This window comes from Pisolithus orientalis (genome assembly GCF_024613125.1).
Source record: "Pisolithus orientalis strain OTSU chromosome Unknown F5J12scaffold_24, whole genome shotgun sequence".
Classification (NCBI taxonomy): Eukaryota; Fungi; Basidiomycota; class Agaricomycetes; order Boletales; family Pisolithaceae; genus Pisolithus; species Pisolithus orientalis.
The window spans coordinates 229,182-240,918 of record NW_026260805.1 but is presented as its reverse complement, the minus strand read 5'-3'; the positions used below and the strand labels follow the sequence as shown (position 1 = coordinate 240,918).

Here is an 11,737-nt window from a genome sequence, read left to right as displayed (position 1 = left end):
AATAGATGAGGTGCTAATTGCTGCAGTCGCATATCTAAAGGCTCGTCAGCGAGAAAATATGAATCAGCTCATCACCCTTTTCTCCCGGGTTGCCAGCAGAACTAGCAGTTGCAGGTAAAGCCCGTTCTCTAACTTTCCTGACATGTTCTGAAACATACTCTCTCCTATCAGAAGACCACAATGTCGAATTCTATCGCAGCCGTATCTCGGATAGCCTTCTTGGCGTCCGACGTGCTCGTAGATTCACAGCCTGCATTTCCTGCGACCTCGCAGTTCTCAAGACACTTCCAGTCTTTCACGGAGACAACAGGTCGCCAGCCACTGACGTTCTCAGTACCTTTAGCCGGTGACCCAGCTTCGACCATCCTCCGAAACGGGTCTACCGTACCATTGGTCTCATTTACCGCTTCGGTCACGTCCCATACAGCTGTCCGGCTCGTGCTCCATGCCACAGAATTATCTTCGTTACCTGTTGTTCTGCACATCGCAGTGACCGACGACCTTTCCGATGTGATCTTGCTTCGATCTGCCATACCTTTCTTCTTGGTGTCGTACACTGCTCAACAAGCGCATGACAACGCTCTGCTGGCTTCTCGGATCGCACGCGTGGAGAGAAAGGCAGTAGTTCACGCATTTTATGAGCACAACGGCGATGTGTCGGACGTGACTCCGGAAGGTGACATATGGCGATTGCTCCACTCCGAAAAGCTCGCACCAGGCGCAAGTTTCTCACCAGAAAGTGGAACAAACGGCTACACTGACCATGCAGCCGTGAGGAACGGAGTTAATGGCGCCAACGGCAACCACAGCCCAAGTGGTACTGAAAGCCCCACGGACACCGGCGTCCCGAACGGAGTCGCTAACGGCTCCGGTGATGTCGCGAACGGTCCCTCGCATGCCAATGACAACCTTTATGAGGTTTACGGAGCAGCTGTACTCTCGACGGTTTCTTGTACTCGTCGCACTTGCCGTCCGTTCACATTCCGTGGAGTAGATAACCCACACACTGTCGCCTTCGTCCTCGGTAGCCTGCCACATGGCCTTGAAATTGACGGTGTTGCCTTCGTCTCCATCGGTCTTCTGACTCCTTTGCTACCGTCTAAAGTACTCCACGTAGTCCCTCCGTCCGCATCTCGTGTCGTCCTGCTTGAACAGCTTCGCCGTTCAAATACAAAATGGACTTCCCTTTTCTTAGACATCGTCACCATTCTACAGGAGCGCCAAGCTAGCCACCGGATACTTGTGCAAAGTATCTGGTTTGCAGATCCAGAACAAATCAACGCTGCCAGCCTACTCAAGCTACTCATTGCGACATCGAATTTGAAGAGTGCTTCGCCTCTGCAGCTTGGAGGCGACGCCCCCTCGGGGCCTCTCGTGAAAGTACCTCACGTACTTAAACATGAGGTCTCGTACACCAAGATACTTTCCTACGTTTTTGGCGATCACCTAGAAATCTCCAACTCCCCATCACTCGTGCCGACCCAGGGTGCGATCGCAACCAGCCCCGAATTTGCTCTAGGGCGTGCGAGGGGACAGTTGGAGCAGCGCGCGCAGCTCATCAGCTCCATACAGGCTTTGATGGAGGTGGAAGGTATTAGCCCCGAACTGCACAAAAGTCTCGGTCAGTGGCTTCTTGTGAAAGATGATCGTGCCAAGAGCCGCACAGTCGGTGACCAGGTCGTCGCTGCGCTCAAGTCGACGAGCGTCCGGAACACGCACGTCAACTGCGTGCTCGCTTTGCAAGCTCATCTGCCCGCCCGGTCCAGGTGGATTATCGGCTCGGATGCCTGGTCTTATGATCTGGGCTCCTCTGGCCTGCACCATGCCATTGCATCCGGTCTTGACATTAACATCCTCATTCTCGACAGTGTTCCCTACTCTGCCCGTCATTCTGCCGACCCTCACCGTCGCAAGCAGGATGCTGGTCTCTATGCGATGAATCATGGCGATGTCTACGTCGCCAGCGTCGCCGTGTACTCTTCCTACGCTCATGTACTTCAAGCCATAACGGAGGCTGACAGGCACAAAGGTCCAAGCGTCGTACTCGCCTACTTACCATATCAGTCAGAGAACACCCCAGCTCTCGACGTACTGAAGGAGACTAAACTCGCCGTGGACTCGGGATACTGGCCACTCTATCGCTGGGATCCCGTCAAGGAGGCTCGCGGGCAGGAGCCGTTCACGCTCGATTCTGACTCTGTGAAGAACGACCTTCAGCAATTCCTCGATAGGCAGAATCACCTGTCCCAGTTAGTTCGTTCGAAACCTCAGCTAGCTACGGAGCTGGTGAGTAGTTTGGGAGAGAGCGTGAAAGAGGCTCGTAGAAAGCGGGCGGCAGAAGCGTATAGCGATCTACTTGTTGCACTTGACGCCCCACCATTAGCCATCCTTTATGCCTCTGACGGTGGCACTGCGGAGAAGTACGCCAAGAAACTGATGAATCGGGCCAAGGCGAGGGGTTTGTCGGCGAGCATCGGTACGATGGACTCGATGTCTATCGAGACCCTTGCCAACGAAGAGTATGTGGCATTCGTGACTTCCACTGCCGGACAGGGCGAGCCCCCGCAGAACGGAAGAACGCTCTTCAAGGCATTCAACACCGCCGTTGGACGTGGAGACAAACCATTCTCGAAGTTGCGCTACGCTGTCTTTGCACTGGGTGACAGCCACTACTGGCCTCGACCGGAGGATGCGCACTTCTACAACAGACCCGGTAAAGAGCTTGACTTGCGTCTGGAACAGTTGGGCGGTGAGCGTTTTGCGGCCCTCGGCCTCGGCAATGACCAGGACGCGGACGGGCCCGAGACTGGTTACAGAGTATGGGAACCGTTGTTGTGGAAAGCCCTTGGTGTCGATAGCATCGAGGTGAAGGAGGCCGAGCCCGAGCCGATCACGAACGAGCACATTAAGGCAGCATCCGGATACTTGCGTGGCACCATTGTTGAAGGTCTTCAAGACACGAGCACTGGTGCTCTCGCTCCCACCGACACACAGCTTACCAAATTTCACGGTATCTACCAACAAGATGATCGTGACATCCGTGACGAACGCCAAGCACAAGGGGTTGAACCCGCTTACAGTTTCATGATTCGAGTGCGCATGCCGGGAGGTGTCTGCACGCCCAAGCAATGGTTACAGATGGACCGCATAGCCGACGAGCATGGTAATGGAACTTTCAAGATTACTACGCGCTCGACATTCCAATTCCATGGTGTCATTAAACGCCATCTGAAACCCAGCATCCAGAGTATTAACAAAGTCCTCCTTGATACACTGGCCGCTTGTGGTGATGTCAATCGGTAAGTAAAATTGCTAGTTATTTAAAGCTGGCTCATTTGTCGCCAGAAACGTCATTTGTTCTGCCATACCCTCCAAGTCCAAACTACACGCTCGTGTCTACGAGTTTTCGAAGTTGGTTAGCAACCACTTACTCCCCCGAACGACCGCGTACCATGAGATCTGGCTTGACAACAAAATGGTCGCCGGTGAAGCAGTCAAAGACTTCGAGCCGTTGTACGGAGAATTCTACCTCCCTCGCAAAGTAAGTTTGTCCACTCTTTCGTTTGCTTCGTCTTCCTTATTCTTCTGCAGTTCAAAATTGCCGTTGCAGTTCCGCCGACGAACGATGTCGACATCTTCGCGAATGATCTTGGTTTTATTGCTATCGTAGACAAAAACGGGGAGTTGGCTGGCTTCAACGTAACTATCGGCGGTGGAATGGGCGTCACGCACGGCAACAAGAAAACCTACCCTCGAGTTGCGGACGTGATTGGTTTCTGCACTGTCGAGCAGGGTCCTCTGGTGGCCGAGAAGGTCATGTTGACCCAGCGAGATTTCGGTAATCGCGTGGACCGCAAGGTAAACGTCCAAGCCCAGGCCATCCTGACTGAGACTGATACTGACTTGAATTCAAGAATGCCAGGTTGAAATACACCGTTGATCGTATGGGTCTTGATGTCTTCAAGGCTGAAGTGGAGTCCCGTCTTGGCTATAAGTTCGATCCTGCGCGTCCCTTCACTTTTGATCGCAACGTCGATGACTTCGGGTGGACTGTTGGTGAAGATGGAAAACATCATGTGACATTGTTCATTGAGAACGGCCGTGTCCAAGACGAGCCTGGACAAGACTTTAAGAAGGGCCTACGCGAAATTGCCAAGATACACAAGGGCACTTTCAGACTCACTGCGAACCAACATATCATTATCTCAGATATTGACACGGACGATGTTCCTCAGATTAAGAGACTCCTTGCTGAGTACAAGCTGGACAACCTTAATTTTACGGGATTACGACTCTCTTCGTCCGCTTGTGTAGCATTCCCGACATGTGGTAGGTCTCAGTGTTCTTGCGGAAACCAAAACAAAGCTTATAGTGGATACAGGTCTCGCGATGGCGGAATCTGAACGCGTACGTCTCAGTGTGTTATCCCGTCGTTTAAGTTTAACATTCCCACCTTACAGTACTTACCGCTCCTCGTCGATAAAGTGGAAAAGATATGCGAGGAGTATGGCTTACGTAACGACTCCATAGTCATGCGTATGACAGGTTGCCCGAATGGATGCGCACGCCCATACGTTGCCGGTACGTGTGACTTTTTGTCTGCAAGAGTTATATTTAACCATTCCTTGCAGAGGTCGCTTTCGTGGGCAAAGCACCCGGCAGCTACCTCATGCTCCTTGGCGGAGGCTATTACGGTCAGCGACTAAACAAAATATACCGAGAAAGCGTCAGCGAGCCGGAGATTCTGGCTATCCTGAGACCTATGATTAAGCGTTACGCCCTCGAGCGACTGCAAGGCGAGCATTTTGGAGACTTCGTTATTCGGGCTGGATACATTGCGCCAACTACGGAAGGGAAGAACTGGTATGATAGAATGGGTGGCGAGGGAAAACACCGTGAAGTGGCTGCTCAGTAATTTCGTTTGCATATACCGACAGTAAACGATTTAGATTATCTTTTATGGATCTTTTTATGAATGTTCCATTGCAATGACTTCGTAATTCAGTTGTGTTCTTTGTAATTTGTTATGAAAGGCGGTCTGACGGTGGCTATTGCGGGTGTGCAGAATTTTCACACCTTTTGTACTTGAAGCGCACAAAGAGTCACCAATGATGGCCGGAAAGCTCCCTTTCTTTGGAGCGCGCATCATCCCAGCGGTTGAATCTTCCAGACTGCTTGGAAACGTATTCGTTCAACGGCATGCATCGCTGTCTCCTTATTGACGAGATTTTGGAAGTCATATTCTCTCAGTCGGGGCGTCGGACACTATGCAGCCTCGCCAGGACGTGTCAGGCATTCCATGAACCAGCCACTGCGCTGATTTGGCAGGACATAATGGGTTTGTGGCCTATTTTACGGTTGCTCCCAGCGGCGACCGCAACTTCGTGGACGGAACAGCGGGGGGCCGATCCCGAATCCGACGAGCGTCACGGACCACCCATAGTAAGCACTGTCTACTTGTTAATTACTGTACTTACATATGTTCTATGGTCTCATTAGGTGGTGACGCGCCCGCTCAAGTCAGAAGAATGGCTCATTTTCAAGCGGCTTTCACAGCGAGTTCGCGATATACATGTCATTGTTACTCAGAAACCACGCTGCTATTCCATAACTCCGGGGTCACTCTCCCTTCTCCTCCACCCTCCAGGGAACGAGTCCTTAGAGTCTCTTTTTCCGAATGTTCAGCATTTGTCATTCCGCTGCCAGGGCTTCTCGTTAGAGACAAGTGACTACCAAAATCACGTTTTGACCTTACTTCGTATCTTCGTTCGGCCGCAACTGTCTACGCTCGAGTTACTTCTCGGTGGAACGCTTTACGTGCCCCTGAACGCGTCGGGCATTCTAGCGTCGTGCCCAAACCTCCGTACGCTGCATACCGTCACCGATTCTCTCGAGACGCGGGAGGGCTTCCCTGCGTTCGTCACCCCCGACATCTCTAGCTTTCAATCACTAGAGACGGTCAGGATACATGACGTGTCTTGGGACCTCCTTGCCTCCCTCGCTCAAAAGAAAACATTACGGTGCCTTGTTATAAATTTCCGTAGACCACTTGGTTCACCAGCCCCCCCACCGACAAACGAGGCGTTCGTGGGACTACGCTACTTGAGCACCCATATCGCTTCCTTAGAGCTAACGTTAAGATTTTATCGTTGGGCATCGTTTAGTGAACTCCGAACTTTAAGCATACTCGCTACGGATTTCGCTCGTAGCGATTATTCGGAGGACCTCGAAGAACTTCTCACTCTCATCCCCTTGCATCGCCCTTTCTTAGAGAGGATTCACGTCAATTTAGGTTTCGCTCCTCCTCGTCAGCCGAGGCATTGGGTATTGACGAAATCTATCTTGACTCCATACCTCTCGCTCCGCCACCTCAAGGTTCTCGATATTACATTGGCGTCTCGGAGCTATAGTCCGCAGCTCACAGATGATGACCTCATGCAGATGGTCCAGTGTTGGCCACTGCTAATTGAACTTCATCTGAAGACATACACCTGTGGGTGGGTGCTACCCACTGGACTCTCCCTTGGGGGCATTGCTGCCCTCATTCAGCTTTGTCCGAACCTAGAGGGATTTTCTCTCGTTTTCAATGCGACGGAAATTCCCAAAATAGCCTGTCATCCCGATGGAAACCCAGTCCAGAACACAAAGATCCGGTCTCTCCAAGTGGGTAATTCGCCGATTTCATCACCCGAGAACGTTGCTATGTATTTGCGCCTTCTCATGCCTGGGTTACACGTGGCGTCTACCTGTAACACGATGGACTCGACCCACAAAATGCATTGGAAGACTGTGTCAGCGCTGCTTGCGTGACTGCATTCTGTAGGACTTCAGTCTCTCCTATTCACCCAACCATATCTAAGACTTCCTCCTTTCCCAAGACTATGATACCTACGCATGACAATGGTTAATTGTCTTAGGAGACAAAGGTCATGTATAAAACCTTCTGTGTAGAACAGATACCAGATAATACAAATAGAGGACGGTGTGTTGTTTAAGCTTTGCTTGCCTTGGCTTCAGCCAATGCTTCGTTCAGTGCCGTGATAACCCTGTCGATGTCCCCTCTCTCGATATCAACAGCGGTTGCACCCATGTGTCTGCGGCCAACTAATATGAGCAGGAGTCAAGGGCCACAGATAATAGGGGACATACCCAATGCGGAAGTACTTCTCTGAGAGAGATGTAACCAAGATGTAACGGTTAATCGTATCGTAGGCCTTGACAAGAGATGTAATATGAACGGACCTTTAATACTAGCGTGCAAACCACCTGCCACGACGACGTCCTTTTTCAGAAGGCGAGCTATGATGTCGCTTGCTGCTAGGCCGTCAGGGAAGTAGATCTGCGGTACAAACCAACGACGTTAGACAAGTCGTTAGTTGCTGCGCGACTGCAGACCCACAGCTGTCATTCCGTTTGCAGAAACATCTTCACTTAAGGGAACGCATCTCAGCCCAAGTGCTGCCGCTGCGTCCTTAACGCGTCGGCTTGCATTCTTGTGTGCCTTGAACCGGTCCTCGAGCGAGATGGGACCCTGAACAATTTGTCGCAAGGACGTATGATAGGCATAAATGAGGTTGACGGGCGGAGTCGCAAAGTACGCAGCGCTGTTCTTCTCGTAAGCGCGCATGATCGGAAGCCACCTGAATCAAGTATGAGTCTCGCTAAGCCCAGGATATCAAGTTAAGTCATGTACTTCTTCCAGCTGGCGTAGTACGAAGTGATAGGTGTCTTTCTGTTTTGAAAGACCTGATAGATATATCTTTTGAGTATATGGTCAAGCAGAGCAAATTACGGACTACCTTCATCGCCCTCTGACTGGCCACGAGGATACTCAAGCCAGGTGGGGTACCAAGACCTTTCTGACTAGCAGTTATGACGATGTCAATTCCCCAATCGTCCATACGGATTTCTTCGCTCGCAACAGAACACACGCCATCTACCACGACCTGCGAAGGTATGAAGTCGCTCACAGTTACGAGCGATCGCAACACATACCAGGGTGTCCGGTGAAACCCTTCTCGCTACTTCTGCGACGCCTTTGATGTTCGACAATACACCTGCAGACTACCATTTGCACCGCGTAAGCAAGAAAACGCCACACATACATACCTGTCGAAGTATCGACGTGTGTGACAGTAACGACCTTGTACTTCTTCGATTTTAGAGCAGTCTCTACGTCTGATTCTTTCACAGAATCCCCAATCGGTGCTTTCACCTGATCAACATTCGCACCGTATGTCTGCAAGCTACATATTTCAACGAGTAAGTAACGTGGAGTTGCAACGGCGTATGACGAACCAATCAACGAAGCTGTCTGCGAAATACCCGCTGTGCAAAACGAGGGCATTCTCGCCTGGTTCGACAAGGTTGGCAGATACCTGATCCCAGCCAAGCGTTCCAGAACCAGCGATCAAGAAGGGCTGCGCATCTTCAGAGTACAAAATTTGTCTATTATACATGTCTGCTTAATTATTCGCGAATATTCCGTTCTTATTGCCGTACCTTGTCATGCAAATACAGTCCCCGAATACAGACGCAAAGTCGGGGGACATGTGCGACATGGAAGGATGCGCATTCGCGTAGAGGACCTGTAGTATAAGCAAAACTTTGTCAGGCATACCTTATCATGGGATCGGAAATGAAGATGAAGAACCTCATCGGTTACTTCTATCGGCCCCGGAATGCTGCACGTTGTGGTGTAAGTTAACGTCGAGTATCTCGGGTCATCCGAAGACTCACACCAGCAACCTGATCACAAGTAGTCGCGAGGTTCAGTAGCTCAGGAGCCAAACATTAGTGATAATGTGCCTCACTTGTGGGGTTCCTGGCACACCCCTGAATGTTAGTATTAGCCGGAGGGGTACTCGGTGCTCCTGACCTGAACGAATTCGCACTCCTGAGACATTATGCAGGTTTTGAATGAGATACTTGGCACGAGGCTACGATTGATGGTAGAGATAGCACTGAACGTCTACCAGGCGCACCACTAAATAACAGGCCACAACAGCCTTTCATGTGAACGCGCGGGCATCCATCCCGCGATATTTCTGTCAAATAGCCGACATCCCACTCAAAGTCCACAAGAACATCCACTCAGGGGATCTCACTGAGGGTGCCCCATGATATGTCCGACGAAGAAAGTATTATCACATGAAAGAAGAAAGGTATCGCTAACTTGTCGGTCCGCTAATACTCCTGTGAAGTGAGTGAGGTCAACGCCCAGCGATGATCCGCGTCGCATCTCCATCCACCACTCCATTTGTCTGACCGCTATTGCCGACCATCCCCGCAATAGTCTTCTGTAGGTCGGTCCACTCGGACTCTCTGGGTATTGCTGTGTCACCGATATCGTATATGTAAAGCTTTCCGTCGCTGCAACCAAGTGCAACGCGTCGGCCGTCCTTGCGGTCCCATTCAAGTTTATTGATTGCGCGACCCGATCCAACGCTCGTAGTTACGGCAGGGACCTAGAATATCATAAAGGGGTCGTTCATGGCACTATTGCGTTCCAAGTAGAGTATCACAACGTGCCTCGGTGTCATTGTTTAAATTCCACAATTCAAACTTGCCAGAACCGTCCGCGGTACCAAATACCGCAGGATGAGCAGGATGCCATTTCACATCGTAGACATAATCATCAGCCTCATCGAAGGAATATATCGGGGAAATAGCCTGTGCTGTTGTTGACGGCTTCGCAAGACTCTTGGCTCGCCAGAGCTTTACTGTCCAGTCCACGCTCGCCGTAAGGAATAGATCCGAGAAGTCAACAGGGCCCACGAGGGGATGGAAATGCAGCCCCATGACGGGCCCAGCATGCCCCTTATAGATGTCGTGCTGGTTGAGCCCAGCTTTCGCACCAGCTCGGTCGTACCTGTTTGCCTGATACACATTGCCTTCTTCGGTACCAACCCAAAACGTCGTTGTTTCATTGTCAGGGAAATCAAGCGTGGTGATGGCCACTTCGCCCGTTTTGTTATGACCTGCGTGAATCAGCTCCAAGGTTTCCTGCACGAGGGGTCATCAGCGCGGTACTTCGGACGAGATCGCAAAAAAAAAGCAGATCCACGGACCTGTGGCTGCGCCAGCATGTCCACTAGCCAACTACAGACAGTTCCGTCCGTGCTGCTGGTAATTAAGTTGTGGGCATTCTGGGTCCCGACCATGCGCATCGCGTAAACGGGGTGAGTGTGACCTGCAGCTGACAGTGGCGTCTTCAAAACCGGCAAATGCTTTGACCGTGTGTCCCAAAGAAGGATCTGGCCAGAGTAGGTGCCACCAAACACGAGATTGGAATGGAAGGGGGAACATGTTACGGAGAGAACATCAGACTATTCGATATCGGGACCATTAGCAAGATGTTACAAAATGCACCAGGGGGAAAACACGCCAACCTGAGAATGGAAAACAAACTCGGGCCGTTCCAGTAAATGGAGATTCCAAACTGCAACGATACCATCGGGCTCATTTAAGGCAGCGGGATTTTTGTTGTAAGAGGCCACACTGAGTTCGGGGTACTACATACGACTGAGGAGAAGCATTTAGGGGCCTAAGAATAAACATACCTTCGGCGACCAGTCGATATCAGTTATCGAACGATTCTTCCCGTATCTTTCGTCATAGAAGGCGCAAATGCGTTTCACGCGTTTACCCTCCGAATCATCTCTGTTACGCCGGAATCAATTTTGAGATCATCACGGGAAATGAAGGACTTGCCCGTTTGTTTCTGTGCCAACCGTGTAGTCCCGGATATAGTCGTAGCCATCGTTTAGAGCTCGCTGAACGATTTTAGACGACTGCTCCACGAAATCAAGGAATTCGGGGGCTGTGAGGATACTTGTCCGCTCTTCCTCAGTCAATTCTACGTGAAGAGTTCATCAAATATGCATCGGAGGGGAGGAGCAAATCTTGCCTCGAATTTCTTGTTCTATTTCTTTGTCAAGTTGTATGCTCTCCTCCTCTAGGTCCTCCCTTGCAGCTCGTTCGGCCTCCAGTTCACGCTCTCGTTCCCGCTGTAATTGTTGCCGAAGGTCTTCTATAGATACCTCGGTTGTCTCGACCTCGACCGCAGTCGTCTGCACCTCCTTGTTGTATATTACCCTTTCCTGAACATCATGTCAGACAGAGTATATGCGTCCACACGAACTTGACGAACGCGTTGTGGCAGTTCGAATAGTTCCTGTTCTACATCAATCAAATCTGGGAGAAATCGAGGCGTTAAAGTCCTAAGTCGCGTTTACAGTTGCCTACCTACTCGTCAACGAATGGCAACGCACCTCTCTATGACATGCTCTGTACCAGAATTTGCGGATTGCCACCATCGTGGTACCCATTGTAATCCGATCCGAGCCAACATCGCTCTGTCTGCTAACCCTACCCGATGGTGACAAGGCGGATGTGCCGTAGAAGAGAGCGCTCTGGCGCGGTGGTGTACCAGGCATAGATGACGAAGGGGTGACATCGCCTCCGCTGTCGAGGCCCCGATTGCCCACGAGCGCATTGACCAGGTCATCGACCTCACGCCGTGCCGCGACGGATGCGCTTGCTACCTGCCAAGGGTTTGTGTGCAGTCTGAGAGTGCCAATGTGGATTGCGAACACACCTCTGTTTGACGTCGCTCGTTCTCTGCTCGTTGTCTGTCTGCCCTCGCCTTCCGGAGTGCCTCGAGCTTGGCTTTCTTAGCTTCGATCTCTGCTCGTCGTCTTTCTGCCATGAAAGGTTGTAAACTACTAAACTTGTA

At 51.1% G+C, this 11,737-nt stretch overlaps 4 protein-coding genes across 4 annotated transcripts; 2 read left to right on the top strand and 2 right to left on the bottom strand.

Moving 5' to 3' along the window:
• The first annotated feature begins 9 nt into the window (after positions 1-9).
• On the top strand, positions 10-5,032 carry F5J12DRAFT_844256 (uncharacterized protein). The gene is made up of 8 exons (XM_051746256.1): positions 10-114; positions 172-3,299; positions 3,346-3,541; positions 3,592-3,858; positions 3,915-4,329; positions 4,382-4,407; positions 4,461-4,581; positions 4,632-5,032. The coding sequence occupies exons 2-8, from the start codon at positions 181-183 to the stop codon at positions 4,913-4,915; spliced, it is 4,428 nt and encodes a 1,475-aa protein (XP_051598085.1). The 5' UTR covers positions 10-114; positions 172-180; the 3' UTR covers positions 4,916-5,032.
• Positions 5,033-5,199: 167 nt separating this feature from the next.
• On the top strand, positions 5,200-6,810 carry F5J12DRAFT_894623 (uncharacterized protein; the record flags this gene model as incomplete). The annotated part of the gene is made up of 2 exons (XM_051747756.1): positions 5,200-5,442; positions 5,500-6,810. The coding sequence occupies 2 exons, from the start codon at positions 5,200-5,202 to the stop codon at positions 6,808-6,810; spliced, it is 1,554 nt and encodes a 517-aa protein (XP_051598084.1).
• Positions 6,811-6,991: 181 nt separating this feature from the next.
• Positions 6,992-8,618, bottom strand: F5J12DRAFT_906536 (pyridoxal phosphate-dependent transferase; the record flags this gene model as incomplete). The annotated part of the gene is made up of 10 exons (XM_051748796.1): positions 6,992-7,094; positions 7,150-7,168; positions 7,243-7,339; positions 7,400-7,640; positions 7,694-7,746; positions 7,800-7,946; positions 7,996-8,057; positions 8,110-8,246; positions 8,299-8,448; positions 8,503-8,618. The coding sequence occupies 10 exons, from the start codon at positions 8,616-8,618 to the stop codon at positions 6,992-6,994; spliced, it is 1,125 nt and encodes a 374-aa protein (XP_051598083.1).
• Positions 8,619-9,002: 384 nt separating this feature from the next.
• On the bottom strand, positions 9,003-11,710 carry F5J12DRAFT_950088 (WD40-repeat-containing domain protein; the record flags this gene model as incomplete). Its single annotated transcript, XM_051749788.1, has 11 exons — positions 9,003-9,467; positions 9,532-10,005; positions 10,071-10,328; positions 10,392-10,514; positions 10,563-10,662; positions 10,714-10,858; positions 10,910-11,102; positions 11,153-11,222; positions 11,274-11,287; positions 11,316-11,546; positions 11,600-11,710. 11 exons carry the CDS (start codon positions 11,708-11,710, stop codon positions 9,213-9,215), a joined length of 1,974 nt encoding a protein of 657 aa, XP_051598082.1. The 3' UTR covers positions 9,003-9,212.
• Between the last annotated feature and the right edge of the window lie 27 nt (positions 11,711-11,737).